The 19623-nt window shown below is 41.5% G+C and overlaps 1 protein-coding gene across 1 annotated transcript in view; it reads left to right on the plus strand.

Moving 5' to 3' along the window:
* Chrna7 (cholinergic receptor nicotinic alpha 7 subunit) overlaps nucleotides 1–17757 on the plus strand; it is a 124075-nt gene extending 106318 nt beyond the window's left edge. Inside the window, exons 5-10 of the mRNA XM_052161490.1 lie at nucleotides 3794–3873; nucleotides 6507–6674; nucleotides 7991–8185; nucleotides 9115–9201; nucleotides 10519–10628; nucleotides 14591–17757. Of these exons, the coding sequence (XP_052017450.1) occupies nucleotides 3794–3873; nucleotides 6507–6674; nucleotides 7991–8185; nucleotides 9115–9201; nucleotides 10519–10628; nucleotides 14591–15109 (1159 nt within the window). The 3' untranslated portion in view covers nucleotides 15110–17757. The remainder of the gene's footprint in view (nucleotides 1–3793; nucleotides 3874–6506; nucleotides 6675–7990; nucleotides 8186–9114; nucleotides 9202–10518; nucleotides 10629–14590) is intronic.
* The last annotated feature ends 1866 nt before the right edge of the window (nucleotides 17758–19623 follow it).

The raw sequence follows: 19623 nt of genomic DNA on the forward strand, positions 1-19623 counted from the left end.
CCCTTTGCCTCTACCTGTGGAGTTTGGTGTACCGAGGTGAATGCATCCCAATCCATCTGTGATGAATGGCTTCCCTCGGCCCGTTTAAGCTTCATCACAGTTTTGTTTCACATTTAAGTCTTGTACATTTTCCCCTTTGAATTTATTTTTTTCCTTGATGCAATATTTAAAAAAAAAAAAAGAATGAGAAATTCTTTTAGTGCACTGATCAGAGCCGTGGCTATGGCAGTAACACAAGAACTTCTTCTTAGGTGGTTATATAAATATGTCTTTCATCAGATCCAGAATGCTGGCTAGGTATAGTGCACAGCCGTAGTCATAGCACGTGGGAGACTGAGGCAGGAGGATTTAGAGTTCCTGACTAGGCAAGACTGCACAGCAAAACACTGCCTGCATTCCAAAATGCATTTCTGCTGTTTATTGCCCATCTCTTGCCAACACAGAGTGTACCTCTCCAGGATGGCTCCAGCTATTCTAGCTATCTGCATAGCGCATCACTGTGACCCTGTTCTCTCTTCCCAGTTGAGTATAAAAGTTTCTTCCTTCCCTTTCTCCCTCTCTCGCTCCCTCCCTCTATCTGTTTTTACCCTCGGTTTTTTTTTTCCTAAAGCTTCCCAAGGACAGATGCGTGGGACTCTAGCTCTCTGGCCTTCATATAAATTCCTCTCTCTGCCTTCACACTTGGTTTCCTTCTGCTTAGACAATTCCTTTGTGTGCTTTCTTCTTTGGTGGCTCTCTCCCTCCCACTCTGGCTCTTGTCTTGCTGTCAGTGACGTGGGCTCTGCTGGCCTTGTCCTTTGTGTGGAATTCATCCGTCATTTTTGGTCCCCCTGTCTTCTGTGATGCTTACCTCCCACCTCCCACCAGGTGTTTAAAATTACTTCATCAACCACAGCTTTAATTTCTGTTTGTTTCCCAGTTGTAATATATTCTTGAATTTGGAGAGGATATTACTTTTTTTTTTAAAGTAATTTTTTAAAGTCTTTTTCACTGGAAGTTTCCTCTTTTTAATTTCTTTTGTTTTTAAATGTTTTAAATACTTACTGGTGATTGTGTGGCTCCCAGTGAAGATGGATCATTGGTACCTTGTGACTCTTGAGTTTTCCAGTGAGGAACCTCAGGCATAAAGCAGGCTGCCTGAGGTGCTGTTCGCATGGGCAGTCCCAGTTGGGGACCTTGGTTGTCAAATTGAGGGGAACTTTTACTATGTGTAGCCAAAACCTTGACTGGCTGCCTGGGTTTCCCATTTATTTATTTAGAGACTATGTGTATGTGTGTGCAAGCTGGCAGTGGTCAGGTCGGACACCCAGCTCTTTCCTCTATCACTATCCACCTTACTGCCCTGTGACAGGTTCTCTCAATTAGCTGGAAGCTCACTGTTTAGCTTCTGCTGGCTGGCAGAGCTTTGGGAATCCAGCTGCCTCTGATCACTGATGCTGTAGTTACAGATGTGAACAGTCGCACCTGACTTTTTCGGACAGTGCTGGGGTCTTCATAACTCCCCATTCCTGCTGGTGTCTTCTTCAGGCAATTTATTTTTATTTACATAAAGGGTGGGGCTTTAAGGTCATATAGAGTTGACTTTAATCTGGTATAGGAACAAGAAAATGACTATTATTAAGAAAAAATTTTTTTTCATGTGTGCGTTTCAAGGAGCTTCAAAAGCAGATGTTAAGCCCTCTGGGAGGGTCACAGGGCAGAGTTCTGGGTTGGGTGTGAGGCAGAAGGCACAGAAGAGGGAGAAAGTGGTCAGTGGTCTTTCCTTTAATTTCCTTTGGACTGATCAGTCCTAAAAGGCAAGTAGGTTTACCATTGACTGAACATAAGTACCATAGCAGGTTCAGGTGGTAAGTGACAGTTTCTACTTGGCAGCCTTGAGGTGAGAGAGCCCTGGGTATGGGAGCTGATGGAGAAGGTGGTAGGAGTGTGGCTCCAATTTGGTTAATTTAGATTTGAAATGGACTCTTGAAGCTTGGTGTGCTGGTTAGCTTTATCAACCCGACACAGACTGGAATCATGTGAAGAAGAAGGAACATCAGTTGAGAAATTGCCCCATCAGGTTGGCCTGTGGACATATCTGTCTGACATTTTCTTGAGTAATGATTGATGGTTGAGGGCCCAGCCCACTGTGGTCTATGCTGCCTGTACTGGCTAATTTTATGTCAACTTGACACAAATTAGTCATCATAGTAAGGGGGAATGCCCCCATAAAATTGGATGGGGGGACATGCAGCCCATTGGCTGGGGCCATCCCTGGGCTGGTGGTTATGGGTTCTCTGGGAAAGCAGGCTGAGCAAGCCAACTGAAGCAAGCCAGTCAGTGGCACTCCTTTATGGGCTCTGCATCAGCCCATGCCTCCAGGTTTCTGCCCTGTGTGAGTTCCTGACCTCACTGCCTTTGAAGATGTGCTATTATATTGGAGCTGCGAGTGAAATAAACCCTTTCCTTCCCAAGTTGCTTTTAGTCATGGTGTTTCATCACAGCAGTAGTAATCCTAACTAAAACACTACCCTTGGGCACATAGTTGTATAAGAAAGCAAGCTGAGAAAGGCATGGCTAGGAAAGTGAACAGCATTACTCTATGGTCCTTGCTTCAACCCTGACTCCAGATTCCTGCCTTAAGTTCCTGCTTTGGTTTCCATTATAGACTGTAACCTACAAACCACATAAACTCTGTCGTCCCTAAGTTGCAGTTGGTCATGGTTTTTATTTTCACAACAGTAAGCAAAATAGGACACTTGCTTATTCTCTCTAGGAACTACCTGATCTCAAGAGGGAAACCTGTGCAGGGTCATTGAAGTCTCAGATCTCAAAACATAAGAATGTAGAAAACTTAAGAAATGATTGGAATGAGCTGTTAGTTTTAAAAGTTGCTTTATCTTTTTGGTATGTGTGTGCTTTCGTTATTCCATTCCTAACTCCTGCCAGTAGGAAGTTTAAATATAGGGAAGAAAGTTGGGGTGCATTCATCTAAAACACTTAACCTGCCATCCACCCACCACCTTATCACCAGTGTTGCCTGGAAGTTCTGGAGCCTGTTGATATCCAGATCCTGCACCTATGGTTTTTGTCATTCAAATAAATTTTTTTGTTAACACTGGTCAAGTGTGAACCCCATTCCAGAGACTGGAAGCTGTCACCAATTCTGCGGTAGATTTTAATGGTGCAAATATCTTGAATCATTTCTGCCCCTGTAAGTAGCTCCTTAGCATATTCTTGTAACTAGCCCACCAATAAAACCTACTAGTTCTTCGAGTTGGACTTTGGTGGTATCCTTACTTTATCTGTCCTGAGCCCCTTATCTAGGATGAGTAGATATTTGTTCATGTCTCCTCAGGAATAGTATTATACAACAGCATGGAGTCCTGAACAGGGTAAGACAGAAGAAAGGTAGCTGAGAATGAAAGTAAATGGGGGTGTATGTGTTTATTCTCTCTGCTCTTGACTGTGCATGCAAGGTTTTAAGCTCTTGCTTTGACTTGCCTATAATCTAGAACTATGAGCCAAACATACCTTTATTCTCCAAGTTGCTTTTGTCAGGATACTTTAATCACAGCAACAAAAAGAAAACTCCAACATCACAATTCATATGAAATGTAAGAGGACATTAGCTCTTCCATGAGAAGACCCTCCAGGTAGGCCACATTTCTGTCCCAACAGGTATGAGATTGATTGTCCAGCTACAAGCAGGAACCCTTCAAATTCTTCTGACTGTTAAGCATAACAACTCTAAGGATACTGAAAAACCCACTGCTTGGAGGTGCTGACTCATGAGTCCTTTTCCTATTTTTAGTGCTGATGAACGCTTCGATGCCACATTCCACACCAATGTCTTGGTGAATGCATCTGGGCATTGCCAGTATCTCCCTCCAGGTAAGATCTTGGACTTCTTCCAGTGAGAAGATTTAAGCAACTATGTGCATCAGTCCCAAGGACTGCTCTCCTGAGGGGAGGACTGGCTCCTCTCCTGAGGGGAGGACTGGCTCCTCTCCTGAGGGGAGGACTGTCATATGCTGTCTTCCCACTCTCCCCTCCCTTCCCATCAGAACTCTCACATATCTCTTCAGCTCGCTCTGGGTGTCATCTCTGTAAGATTTTGGATATCACATTTCAGAGTGTCTTCCACAGAGTCTGTCATATAGTCTCCTTTGCTGAGTAATTTGAAGCTCTTCTTTGTGTCCATAAACATGATAGACAGGCCTTTCTCCTTCATTTCTTCCCAGTAACTTGAGAGGTATTCCAGTATTCAGAACATGGTGGACATTCTGAGTTCACATCTTGGGCTCATGCACTCAAGCCTAGATCTATCTTCACAAGATAGATGTAAGGACCAGAGCTCAGTGGAGCACCCACTAGTGACTTGTCAACTTGTTGCTTTCCTCCTTCTTAACTTCCTGGTGGTAAGAGCTTTATGGAGTTGATTTATCACCCTGCCTGTCATTACTGTGAAACTCACAAGATCCCAGGCTGTTCATGGAGAGATCCATAGCATGAGAAACTGCTGTCCTCTGACATACATTTAACGTGTGTTTTAGCATATAGGGATTAATTTTTCACCTTATCCTTTGATTTATTACCAGATTTTCAAGAATTATCTTCCTCATTGTAACGGCTCATAACAAATCTGTAACCCAGTGCTACACTGTTCCTGCTACACACCTAACACACTAACACCCTCTCAACACATGCAACCCTTAAATATACAACATCTCATAACTACACACGAATGCATACCACACCCTTTTCTGACATTCAGCCTCCCCTTATCTCCAAGCACACCACAAACCTGGCTTTGCCTATTGTTTACAATGCTCTTCCTGTTAGCAGATGATAAGAATTCTATAGACAGAATCTGTGTTTGCTCACCTTATAATCCATCACTCCTCAACTGCAGGTAGCTGTGTGTCAATAAACGAATGAATAAGTGATTGAATCTAGCAGAGACAGATCCCTCTCACTGATGTTTATATTGATTAAAGAAGTGTTGCTTCTCTGGCTTTCTGTCTTAAATCATCTGCTTGCCTACCCCAGCCCTTCCTCTGCACTGCAAGCACCTTGCACACGGGGCTGTGTGATGCCTTCCGGCACATTTTAAATTGAGTAACCAGTGAGTTACCATTGTGACCCACCATGTATGTGCTGGGCATTGAACCTGGGTTCTCTAAAAGGGAAGCTTGTGTTCCTAACCACTGAAGTATATCTTCAGCCCTTTTCATGTGTTTATTTTTAATAGGTAGATAGGGGTAGAATTTACATATTATACATTTGAAGTGAGAGGATCACCACAATCAATCCAGTTTTAAAGAGTTACCATCATCCCTTATCTGTTTGCAGTAGTTAACTGTCTTGCTGCAATCCTCAGGCAATATTTGAATCCTTTTCATCTTCTTGTGTCCTTTTTATATAAATGGAATCAAATACAATTTAGAAAAAGGAAAATGCAGCCCACTAATGGTAGGGGAATAATAGTAATGACATATATATGTCATACATACTAAGTGGGTAGTATACTGCTGAGCTATATCTCTAATCTCTCTGCCTTTTTATTTTGAGACAGGGAATCACTGAGTTTCCTGGGATGGCCTTGAACTTGTCATCCTCCTGACCCAAGTATCTAAGATTCTAAATCAGATTTAAAGGGATAGTTAAATATGTTACCTCAGCAACAGGTGTAGAGTGGAGCTTACACGTGTAAAGCTCCTTAATTACCTCCTCCATTTAGTCTTTTAATTCAAAGAAATGTGTTGCCCTTGCCCCACTAGCACTGGGGCATTTCAGCTACATGTGCCTTCTAGCACAAGCCAGTCACTGTGGGCAGGCAAGAGTCCATGCCGTAAAAGTCTGGACTGGGTTTATTATGACTCCTCAGTATGACCTATGGGAAATCTACTTCTTCTGGGAATTCTAGTTCTTTCAGTAGAATCTTCCTTTGCATTCAAACTCTGTCTTTAATTTTGCACCTATTCATTCCAACTGTGGAAACAGAACAGGTTGCAATTATACACATACACATACATTTACATTTACATATACATACCCATATATATGTGTATATTCAAGTAACTAAATATTCTCATTTTGCTACTTAAAAACAACAGCATCTCCCTACCTCTTTGCAGCAATTCTTTCTAAGTTCTTCATCATCTATATCAATGTCTCTGAGATTTATTGCATCCCTTCTTTCTCTCATATTGCTTAGAGTCTGAATGTATCCATGGAAAGTAAAGTTTATAATGAATAATTTGCACAATCTCATAAGAATTGCCTCCTATAACAGAGGCTAGGACTGTGTTTTAATTTGAAAAGGCAATGATGCTTTGCCTGAGCTGCTCTAGAGATTTTTGCAAAGGGAAAAAAAAGTGAAGGGTGTGGATGCACTTCAGTTTGTCCTAAATAGGTATAGCAAGAGTTTGGGGTGGTGGGAGGCTTTAAGAACTGCTGTGTATTTTGAGCCTGTCTCAGTTGGCTCCATTTCAATCCTCTGCTCATTTCCCATGCTCGCATAGGCATCTTCAAGAGCTCCTGCTACATTGATGTACGCTGGTTCCCTTTTGATGTACAGCAGTGCAAACTGAAGTTTGGGTCCTGGTCCTATGGAGGGTGGTCCTTGGACCTGCAGATGCAAGAGGCAGATATCAGCAGCTATATCCCCAACGGTGAATGGGATCTCATGGGTAAGGCCAGCAGAGGACCAAGATGTTGTATCCCCGATGAAAGGTGCCTTCTGCCTGAGTGAGCTGAAGAACTCGGGGATTTTCCACTGTTCTTTTCATTTACTACACCTGGCACTCTCTTCCATCATGTCCTGAGAGCTCCAGAACGAGAAGCAGAAAACAATTAGCAAATGCAGCAAACAGCTGTGGTGGGGCTTGTTAAAGAGGCAGTGCTGGTGCAGGTGTTGTGCACTCATTCTAGTCCTATGGTATGGCTGGACTGCACTTTGCAGTGATGGTGTCAGTGAACAAAAATCACAAGAGGGGCTCAGTCAAAAGTACAAATAGCAATGTTTAGGCACAGGACAAAATTTCCCATTGGAAGACACAAGTTCGACTAGACACCAAGTCAGTACTCTGCTGAGTGGGGGATGGGCTTTGGATTTTAAAGCAAAGAGTGCGTTCATGTGGCAGTTTAGCATGGGGTGGGAGGAGGTGAGGATGAGTCAAGTAGTTTGAAAATCGTGTAGATGCGGCTGGTTGTAGATTTCCTAAATCCATTGGCCTGTGTAGGCCAGGGAGCAAACTGGTCACTCTAGCATTTTCAGTCTTCTAAACTACTGTGAGATTCTGAGAAATTGTTCCTTCTAGCAGACACACTTCCTGATGTAACGCCTGCGTGACAATTACCCCTGTGGGCAAATCTCTTAAGTCTTTGAAAAAATAGTTTGACTTTTTTCCCCCTCTCTCTGTAGCCATTTTGACATTTATTTTTATCAATAGGAACCTATACTTCACTCTTTCAAAATCTAAACCATTATTATTATGAGTCACTTACCATCAGGTATACATTCTGAAAAGTGCCATTGTGCTGTTTTACTTGTGAACATGATAGAATTCACTTACAGTACATAAAGTGAGCCAGCTACAGAATCAGTAAGTGATACAATGTTAAAGAAGCAACACTGGTGCAGATTTTGTGTGCTCATGGGATCCATTCTCGTCTGATGGTGTGATTGGACTATCGCCACTGTGCTTTTCTTACATCTTTGTCAGAAACACTGTTATGTGGCACCTGCTTGTAATTGCAATTGTAATGCTATAAAATCGCCATTGTATAAGTATTTCTAATGCAACAAAGGAATATCTACCCATTCGTTTGAATATCACTAAGATACCTTTACATAGCAATAGCATACCAGTAAGGGTTTGTTCAAACACCCATTACCCAATTTTTAGAGCTTTGCTCCTGTGTTGTACTCTCTTGGAAAAGAAAAGGATAACTGTATCTTCTGATGACCTGATGGCCTCCTTCCTTTTTCTGGGACCCCTTGCAGGAATCCCTGGCAAAAGGAATGAGAAGTTCTATGAGTGCTGCAAAGAGCCTTACCCAGATGTCACCTACACAGTAACCATGCGCCGCAGGACACTGTACTATGGCCTTAACCTGCTCATCCCCTGCGTGCTCATTTCAGCCCTAGCTCTGCTGGTATTCTTGCTGCCTGCAGACTCTGGAGAGAAAATCTCTCTTGGTAAGCATCCATGTTTTTCCCCCCTCTGAGGATAGCTCTAAAGTACACTATGGGCCATGCAGATGTTCCTTGTGACCTACTATCTATTCATGGACCTGTGTGCCTATCGGCCTCACAACATTATAAACTCCTGGTTCTGGCTCTTAAGGAGACAGAATGTCTTCCTGAGAACCTGGCAGGATACAGGGAGAGACCAGATCAGTTTGACCCTGATGGGCTCTCTTTCTCCCCCACTGCCACCCGCCTTGCTCCTCAGTGAGAGCTAGCCAGACTCCACTATAGATGGTAGACACATTAACTTAATATCAGCTTGCATCTGTAAATTATTGTACACATTACAATAAGAATGCAATTTTGTTATAATTCCCTGTGAAGATATGAGAAGTGGGGTGTTTGAAAGGTAAAATGAGTTTCTTATATCACAAAATCACTAAATAAATACATATTAAATGTGTTGAAGAAAGCTTTCGCAAGTTTTCTATCTTCTTAGCATAAGGCTTAGAATGCTAAATATCTTACCCAAGGTCACACAGCTAATTAAGCTGCAGAGTCAAGACCTGAATGAAACCAAGTCTTCTGGCCACATGGTTTCCTGATCCTGCTGTGTTAAACTGCTTCTTAGAATTAATGCAGTAAAGACCTTGAGAAGTAATCATGCTGCTTGATTCTCTCAAAGTTGTGATTTCTAAATTTGTCTCCTTTTGAGGTTCTTTTGGGTTCTGAGAGGTGGGCCATGCAGGTGTTCCTTGTGACCTACTATCTGTACCCAGAAAGCTACATATGCCTGTATATACAGAAAGCATGGGACTTACAGTATAGCACTGATGACCTAACAAGTGCTTTGAAACTACCTTTGTGAGCTCCTGTGAGATGGGAATTCAACCTAGCTTTCTGTTGTGCCTAAGGAACTCCTCACATTTTTGTTTCAGGGATAACTGTCTTACTTTCTCTGACTGTCTTCATGCTGCTTGTGGCTGAGATCATGCCAGCAACATCTGATTCCGTGCCCTTGATAGGTAAGGCAAAGGCTCAAGTGCGCCTAGGATTTCCCAGCAGGTACACAGAGGACAAACATATCCTTCCAGCCTCTAGAGATTTATTGTACCCCTCTGTTCTCTGGTGTGGGTAGAAAACGTGCTGTAAATATTGCAAAACACTATGGCCCATACCTAGACCAAAGCAGGAGAGACATGAAAGAGATGTCCAAATTTGGGGCTTGCCTTTAATATGAAAAAATGGCTATGAATGGTGGTGTGTAACTGTAGTCTCCGTATTTGTGACATTGAGGCAAGGTGATTAGAGAATTCAGAAGTTCAAGACTAGCCAGAAGAATGACCTATCTTAACAAATGAGAGAGGCTTATCTGTGGTGGTGATGGTGGTGGTATGTGCGTATGTGGTGGTGGTGGTGGTGTGTGTGTGTGTGTGTGTGTGGTGTCTCTGTGTGTGTGAGATGTATGTGTGTTCATAGTGGTGGTGGTGGTGGTGGTGTGTGTGTGTATGTAGTGGTAGTATGTGTGTTGTGTCTGTGTGTATGTGGTGTCTGTGTGTGTGTGTGTATGTAGTGGTAGTATGTGTGTTGTGTCTGTGTGTATGTGGTGTCTGTGTGTGTGTGTGTGTATGTAGTGGTAGTATGTGTGTTGTGTCTGTGTGTACGTAGTGTCTCTGTGTGTGTGTGTGTGTGTGTGTGTGTGGTGTGTCTGTGGTGTGTCTGTGGGGTGTGTGTGTGTATGGTGGTTCTGGTGATGTATGTATGTGTGTGTGTGTGTGTGTGTGTGTGTGTGTGTGTGTGCATGTTGGAATGCCCCTTTAGAATAGGACAAATCACATATTCTAATTGTTAGGTACTATTTCCTGAGATTACTTGGTATCAATTTATTACATAATTGTTTAGAGAGATGGGAGTAGAACAAATACATTCTTATCTAAGATAGGTGTTTTTGCTAAGGGATGAGGGCAGGAATAGGAAGACCCCATATCTGTAGAGTTTCCTAGATTGGAAAGGTGATCGTGTAAAGGTTGCTGTGTCCAGGTTAGTTTTTGATTCTCATTGCTGCAGCCAGCACTCAGTTCCTAGTCAGGGTGCCATGGGGATGGGAACTGTATGCTGTCAGAGTCATTTATGCTTTGATAAGAGAGTTGCCACTTCCGATTTGTGGTGGTATGTGAAGTCTTTGCGTTCTAGGCTGTCTACTCCTTTTCCACTAGAAGTGTGGTTACTAGGCTACAGTCTATTTTTCAGTATAACCACATAGTATGACCTGATAGGAAAATATCATCCCAATAGGTGCTGCTGGGGCTCCAGGGTTCACACTGCTTCTGCTCTCTCTACAGCACAGTACTTCGCCAGCACTATGATCATCGTGGGCCTCTCTGTGGTGGTGACAGTGATTGTGCTGCGATATCACCACCATGACCCTGATGGTGGCAAAATGCCTAAGTGGGTAGGTCTTGTGCCCCTGTGGAGTTACACCTTTCCCTGGCTGTTTAGTGCCTCTAAACAGATTCCACCCCTCTGTATGTCTTTGAGGATGTTGCATCAGTGATGGCAGTGTTTCACACTGACATGCCAGATCAGGACTGGCAGTATCTTACTAGCATTGCTCTATAAATACTCTCCCACTAAGGAGTACTTTGTAGTAGTTGAAGGAACTAGGAGAGTGGCTATGAAGCAACATGGCTGGAGCTACACAGCAGACTGAGGAGTGAAAAGAATGAGAACTAGATTGCGTGTTCCTCAGTATCTACAAGGCATTGGTTCCTGAACTCTTGGCAACAGAGAAGTCTGAAAGTATCTCCGCAACCTGGCAGAAATAGTGTGGCACTTACACAGAACCTGCACACATTCTCCAGTGTACTACAGATCATCTCCAGATGTTTACACATATTCCTGATGTGTCAATGCCATTTCAGTAGTTTATATGCTATATTGTTTAAAGAATGCTATAAAAAATTATCTGTACATGTTCAAGTACGCATTCAGGTTTTCTTTTTCCTAAGATTTGTTTTTCAGTGTGTGCTTAGTAGAATTAGTAAGGACAGAAAGCAGTGCTGCAGAGTGCCAAGTTTCTACACAAACATGTGATATAATAGACAAGAGAACCAAAAGAAATGGATGAGTTCTTAGCCCAGGGTATGTCATCACTTCCTTATGCCTGCAAGCATCAGACCAGCACTATTAACTTCTGATGCTCATTTGCCATGCCATCTTTAGAACACAGTATCCGAAGCTGATACCCAGAGACATTGACTAGGACTTAGCTTGAGTCCAGACTTTCCCCACCTTGCCAGATGTAACCCAAGGTAGAAGAAGGGAGTTGCCCTTGCCCAACTGCAAGGGTGAACCTTGCAGATAGCTCTTTTCTGTCTAGAGATAAGAAGAGCAGCCCTGTCCATCCACTGTCTGAAGACCCATTCAACAGCACTCAAGTCCAAAAAAGAAATCTAGGAATCAACCACGTGTCAAACACAGCATGTAGCAAAGGATGCATTTAAATCCCCAGTAGAACAAAGGGCGTCCAGCCTTTTGAATACAATCATTGAGCGATAGCTTACAGTGGCCTAACTTGGGAAAGGGAACCTTTTATTTTCCAGTGGCCTTGTAAATGTACTAGTTCTCCTTTTATTCTACTTGCCTTATACACATAATAAAATCCCATATAAAGTTCATAGCACCAGCTATGGCATGTGCTGAGCCACAATGCTTCTGTCTCAAATGGCATTGCTGCAGTCCAGGAATCTTGTTTCAGAAGTCATCAGTCCTCTTACAGAAGTTAGGTGCATTCACCTACGCTCTCCTTTCTTAGCATCGTGATACACCAGGGCAGACTAAGCTAGGTGTGACTTATGTGTCTCTCCGCCTCTCCATCCATTTGAAGCAGATTACACACTGCCTGTTTCAAAAGCAAGAGTAAAATCAGCATTAGACACAAGGAGGTCTGCCTCCCAGTTTATTCCCATCCTTTGTAACCGCAAATATTGATAACCATTTTAATGAATTCCCTCTTTTTTCTTTAGTGTTCATGCTAAAAGAAAAAATACACTCATACTTATTTTTTTAAGTATTTTGGCTGGTGTGAAGATAAAGGAACTGATACACAGAGACACAAAGCCATTTTTTAATGAAACTGGTACCACTTTATTCTCCTAGCATATTAATTAAGAACATTTGTCTATCACAAGTCTTTCAGAAATAAAAGGTTGTTAAAACCACTTGGCTGCAAGTTAAAACATAAGTGTGTATATGTCTCATTTTATAAAGCATGTGACATTTTTCATTCATTCTATGTGTCTTTGAAATATAAACAGTCTCCAGGGGACTCTTATTATGATTTGTTGCTATTATGAAGAAGATACTGCTGGGTGCAATGGCATTATGTGACATTTACACAAGTAACAACAAAACTGTAGGCTAACAGAAGAGGTCATGGGCACGGTTTGATAAGTACTGACAGAATAATTCCATATTTGGAGATGTGCTGTCCTTGAAAGCTAATGATTTGGGCCATGGAATTCAAAACAGACTTGGTGACATAGATGATACTAGTTGCAGATGCATCTCAGTACACAGACCCCCTTGTGGCAAGATAGGTGCCCAACCCTACTCAGCTCTTCTGTCCACAGCTGCCTCTGGATCCAGATTCACATATAGTGGGACAGCCTCTTTTGAGATCTAGCACCGGCCTTTTAGGGTCTTCTAAAGAAGAGTGGGATAAGAGATACGTGTTCTGAAGAGAACCCAGGGTTCCTTTGGTAGATGAAACTTGCAATAGTTTTGACACCGTAAGGGGATGACCTTGATCCAATTCAGTATCTCCTTTGAGTCTCACTTTATCTGTAAAATGGGGACTTTATTCCTCTTTCATGTCTCCTGAATGACTGTGCTAGATCCAGGCTCATGAGAAGGTAACTGTGTGCCTCTGCTTCTACCTAATCTTGAAAAATCTGTACAGCCCTGAGCTTCTCTCAGTTTAGTTTGCCACTAGAGGTGTAAGACTGTGACAGGCTGCCCAGCTGTGAGGAACCTAAGCTTGACCTTTCTTGTGCCTCTCCATCTTTATCTACAGACCTGATACTTGCAATTTTTGATAAGATACTGTAAAAATGATTGCCAAAGAGCCAAGGACTACAGACATGAACTTCATAACTTGTGTCTTCCCCTACAGATGAGAGGCTGGAGAAATTTTCCTATGATCATGTCAAGATGAACATGAAGTGTGTATCTAGGTGGTTTAGGACAAGGTCCACTGTTTACACACTGTCTTCACTGATCTTCTTTGTCCAGATTGGCTGTCTCAAAACACAAAACCTATAAACTCTCAGAATAGCTTTTCATTGTTTATGCATCAGACATTGTACATTTATAAAACACCGAGGGCCACATTGATAAACTAGGATTCCAATACCCAGCTACAGCCCTCAGCCTTTTAAAATTAATTTATATAAGAATGAGGGTTTTGCTTGTTTTAGGCAACCCTTATACCCATTCACTCATGCACTTATTATGTGCACACCAGCAGGGGGCATTGTTGTCTGCAAGCCTTCGTAGCCTGCACTATTTATAGGAAGTGTGCTAACATCTGCTTCTGTCTTTCCGGTATACTGTCCCACACACGGTCTTACTTGCTCGTCACCATAGCCTAATGAGTCAGGTTAGAAACACTTAAACTTCCTTCCATATTAATGTTCCATTTGTTTTGATCATAGGACTCTGATGCCCAATAGTCCATGGGTTTAAACAAGTTATTTCACGTCTGCCTTAAACAACCTGGCACCCATGGACTACAACATGTCCTCTCAACTCCTGCGACAGATTAGAGATTATCACCCTCATTTTCAGTTTCTCATTGATTCTCTTGGTAATTTTCGCACAACCGCAACCTTTAAAACCAACTTTGCAAAGATACAAATTTACTCACAAGAGATGTGGTTATGTGAAGTTAGAACCCTGAAGTTGTTCCAAGTTAGGAGTCTGACATATTTCAGAGTCTCCCTTAGCTACAAGGGAGCTTACAGCGTGCATGGGAGCTAGGGAATTAGATTGGCAGGTTTCTAGAAGTGAAAAAGGAAGACTTGGACAAGAAATGGTGTTCCCTGTATACACATCTCAGACATCTTTACCTAACCAGCTGCCTTTTTCTCACAGACGTTACAGATGTCTACTCCGAGGGAACTTCAGCTTGTTCCCCCAGTGATAAACCTACATAGGTCATATTCTCAGCTCATATTTGACTCCATCTTGCCAGGTTTCCTCATTGATTTGCTCTATAAAATCACTGAGAAGACAGGGGATCCTGTTTCCTCTACGATCTATAAAGCAGGTCTTCCACTGTGGGGTTCACATTGCTATGGGGGCTTGCCTGATATTCAACTCTGAAGTGCTCTTGACATCCTCTTGTCTTTGCAGACCAGGATCATTCTTCTGAACTGGTGTGCATGGTTTCTGCGCATGAAGAGGCCCGGAGAAGACAAGGTGCGGCCAGCTTGTCAGCACAAGCCTCGGCGCTGCAGCCTGGCCAGTGTAGAGCTGAGCGCAGGTGCTGGACCACCCACCAGCAATGGCAACCTGCTCTACATTGGCTTCCGAGGCCTGGAGGGCATGCACTGTGCCCCAACTCCAGACTCTGGGGTTGTGTGTGGTCGTCTGGCCTGCTCCCCAACACATGATGAGCACCTCATGCATGGTACGCACCCCTCAGATGGGGACCCCGACCTGGCCAAGATCCTGGAGGAGGTCCGCTACATCGCCAACCGCTTCCGCTGCCAGGATGAGAGTGAGGTGATCTGCAGTGAGTGGAAGTTTGCAGCCTGTGTGGTGGACCGCTTGTGCCTCATGGCCTTTTCGGTCTTTACCATCATCTGCACCATCGGCATCCTTATGTCAGCCCCAAACTTTGTGGAGGCTGTGTCCAAAGACTTTGCTTAATGTTATCATGTAGGAAGTGAACAGATTGGAAGAGAATCTGGAGGATGAGAACTGGGTTCCTAACTCCACATTGTGATAAATGGAAGAACTCTGAGGTATCCCTGTAGCTGTCGGTCTTGAGATTTATTTTCCTGGTTACTTTAACTAAAAAGATCCCAGCAGCCTTCTGTTTTCTCTTCTAGCACTTATCACTGGCATATCGTTGTATTCTGCAGGAGCACTATTTGGTCATTTGCCCACTCTGGATAGCCCAATAGGGTAGATCTTAGTGACTCTAGTAGCACAGTAGAGACTTGTCCTGTTGGTGGTTCATGCCTTCATGCCCCTTGTTATGGGCTCACAGGAGAGTTGACAGTCTGCCTTTGCCATGCACAGACCCAGGCTGAAACCAATGCAGCACACTTCCCACCAGATCTATTTCAACAACTTCCTTGCAAGAGGAAGGCAAATACAAATTTAAACTACAAACTTCTCTGCTAGTTTCTCTGTGATTCAACTTACATGTATCTATCTATCTATCTATCTATCTATCTATCTATCTGTCTGTCTGTCTATCTATCATCTGTTTATCTATCTATGTATCTATGTATTTATCTATCATCTGTCCGTCTATCTATCTATCTATCTATCTATCTATCTATCTATCTATCTAATCTATCTTTGCCTTTACTAATGACAACTTTATACCAGGGAGAAAGTTGGCCTTCTAAATGATGTTTAGAACAAGCTAATTCCTATAGATTTGTCCCGACAATTAAATTATTGCACAGGTTGTGTCAGTTCAAAACTAGGACTCACCCTAACCAAAAGGGTTTTGAGGCTTTGACTCCTGTAGATCTTAGATGACCCCCAAGCTTCACGCTGCTTCCATGTCCTGGGGAGTTAAGTGAGTTTGTTTGTATAAAATCTGAAGGGCAAATAGAGTTCTGAGCTCTATAACTATTAACTAAGGAGTAGTTGAAGCTTACCTCAAATGTGTGTGTGTGTGTATGTATGTGTGTTTTTGCTGATAACAAACGTGTGTTAGTTGCTCTGCATGTCAGACTCCACAAGTCTTAGAACTTTTTGCCTCTGTGCTGCTGCACAGCAAGTGCACGTACCCTATGGCCTTTCCCCATGTGGGAGCTTGAGGGAGGCAGTTTAGTCCCATCTGGGCTCCTGTGTGACAGGAGCTATGGAGAGATGATTTCTCTGATCACTCATCTAGATACAAAGCTGGTAGTCTCAGGATTTGGCTTCTGAGGATCTGCCTTCCCATGGCTTCAGATGCAAAGCTCTCTTGGGATCAGTGCATGGATTCACTGGAGATGGGCTGGGGGTGATGTTGTTTGTATGTTTTTATTTTTCTTCTGAGCTAGGGTCCCTCTGCCTGTATAGCTCATACTAGTCTGTTTGCACTTCATATCTTTATTTGTTAATGAGGTGAGCGGATTTTTCACCAAGAAAAACTCTTTCTGTTTGATAGTGTTGTTGAATTTCTCGAGAATTAGAGCTACATGAAGCTTCTGTAGCTCCCAGAAATTTTAAGCTTCTGACTCTAGAAATGAAATCATGAGAGAAGTTTAGATTTCTCGGAAAAAAATAAACAAGCAAACAAAAATTCACATTTTTCACTCCATTAATTTCATTATAGGAAGATGAAGGCTTGGTGGTGCCCTGTGTATATGTGGGCATATGCATGTATGCAGTGTGTGTGTGTGTGTGTGTGTGTGTGTGTGTGTGTGTGTGTGTGTGTTTAGTTGAAGAGAGGAGATAGTGTAGAGTAACATGGATAAATCTGGAGACTTGATTTCATATACCCACCATCTGGAGCAGAGTTATTCCCAGCATCTGTCACATACAGTATCAACAAATGGTATAAAATATTTTGCTGGTATTATGCTTTTTGATTAAAGTAACTAGAAACAAATAGATATGTTTTGATACCTAAAGACCAGGCCTTGTGTTTTACTGTTAAAAATTGAACTCTAGCCATTGCTTTGACTATCTGAGTAATTATTGTCATTATAAAAATAATGATAAAGAATAGCTGTGCTCATAGTTAGGTGTGTATGGTTCAGATTATCTCTCCTTGCTTCCATTTCCTCCTAGGGGCAGTTTTAGAGAAAAACGAAGAAAAGGTGGGAACAGAGAGAGGGAGGAGAGCATGGAGAGACTTTGTTGTTGCTTTCCTAGAACTCATGTTTGAAAGGTGCTAGGCGCCTAGTCTTTTGTCCTAGAGAGCTTTCCATAATGGTCTAAAGGTCTACCTCATTCTTCTTAATAGTTGCTTAGAGTTCCCCTCCATTTGTGGCTTATAATCTATTGGATCAGCCTTTTAGTGATTAACACATAGCTGCAACATTTCCATGTTTTATTTTTATACACAAGTCTATAGTTACCATTTTGGTGCATAATTTGCCAAAGTTTTTGTGTATAAATTCCAGTTTAGAAATGGAACTACTGGATCTAAGACTATGTGAGACTTTGGATAAGTACACTCAGATGGTCCTCCATGAACTGGTCAGTGGATACCCCTAGCCAAAGTTAAAGGGCCAGATTCTCAGCTTTATGCTGTTAAATATTTTCATATTTAATTTTCCCTTCCCGATCTGACAGGTACAAATGATGAGGCAAATCCATTCTGATTTTAGTTCATTTTATCATGAGCAAGGATGAAGTTTTCATATATATATATATATATATATATATATATATATATATATATATATATATATATATTGGTAATTTCAGTTTTATAATATTTATATCTTTAATACAAATTTCAGTTATTTTTATTCTTTTAACTCATTTGTCATTTGTTTTCATGTTGTTCATTGATTGCATGTTTATATTAGAAAGTTTAAAACTCTGTGTTGTTAGTTTATGTTTTCCTTTGTAGAGCATGATTGCCCTCTAGGTTTGAAGAGGCCTTCCCATGTTGAAATTACAAATAAATTGGTTACATTTTCTTTCTAAAACTTAACATTTCCACTTGTTCACCTTTTTAGCTTTTTATTCTTTAAGATTAATTATAGGAAATATAGATAAAGACTTAGTTGTTTATCTCCAAGAGGGGTCACTGGTACACAGACCTATAATAAAGCATTTCTGTAATGCAGCAAGACTCCACACTGTTCAGATTGTCACCTTCTGTGTAAACTATGTTTCTCCAAGTGCTTTCCTGTTCCATCGATTAATCTGCCTCAATGCTGTTGATTTTTCCAAAGTTTTCTTGGTATTATCAGTATTTTTAAATGGATACTATTTTCTGATCCCTCCCTCTTATTCTCTGTGTCATGAACTGGGGTCACAATGGATTCACACAGCAGGTCTTCCTGTTAGGGAGCACCACAATTTCAGCTTGTACTCAAATCTAGTATTACAGCAGTCAGTAGGCCTGATCAGAAAAGCCCTATACATTTCTTGCTGTTCATTTCTAGCTATCTTGTCAGTTGGTTACCATTTTCACTTGGCTGTTTGTTTGTTTGTTTGTTTGTTTGTTTGTTTGTTTTAGACAAATATATAGGACAGTGGTTGGGTTTTGTATGTTAATATCAAATAATTAGGCACCATAATTGTTACTGCTTTGTTTCTAATATTTTCCTTTAATTAATTCTTCCCAATATTTTTTTTTACTCTTCTATCCAATTGCACTTGAGAACAGTAATTGGCTTGTTTGCAGACTTGTCTTGTTCTTAATGTTGATGGATGTTTTAATGATGCACAACTTTACTTGTATGAAGACATGTATTTTCTTCATCATAATAAAAATTATACATGTATCCTCTCAACTATTACTGCTGTCTGGAAAAATCAAGATGGTATCTTTCTGTCCAAGCCTTCCCAGTATCCCTAGAAAGGACCAGAAACTTCAAATTTCCTCAATAGAAGGTTTCATTAGCAGAATACTTAAGGTAAGATTATTAATATATTCCTGAGGTGATGCCTACATTGCCTTATGAGTTTTGCTGTCCATAGCCTGTTTTGTATACCATTGCATTCATTCAGTTGGATGAAAAATATTCAAAAGTCACATCTTTACTGAACATATGCAGCTTTTCATCTTGGTGTTATTCCATTGTTACTGCAATATAACAAGCAGATATCATTTATACTATAAATAACACAGAGATGGTATAATATAAATGAGAGGGTATATAAGGGTTATATCCAAATACCACACCACTTTATAGGAGGACTTGAACATTCTCATACTTTTGTATGCATGGGAGTTCCTGTCCTAAGGACAATGAGGGATGATTCTAATTGGTTTTATTTAGTTTTCATTTAAGGTGGAAAGAACTTCCTAAGAGATGCCCATCTTTCTGGATTCCTCCCATCAAACATATTAGATCTTCTAGAGCTTTTGGTGTCAATTTTGTGTCTGTTTCTAGACAGGAACTATTTCTGTATCCCAGGCTGGTTTGGAACTCAAATTTCTCCTGTTTCAGCTATCTGTGCTAGTCTATAGGCATGTACCACCATAGCTGGTTTTAGGTATATATTTTATTTTAAAGTTTATCACATCAATT

This window comes from Apodemus sylvaticus, chromosome 1, assembly GCF_947179515.1.
Source record: "Apodemus sylvaticus chromosome 1, mApoSyl1.1, whole genome shotgun sequence".
NCBI lineage: Eukaryota > Metazoa > Chordata > Mammalia > Rodentia > Muridae > Apodemus > Apodemus sylvaticus.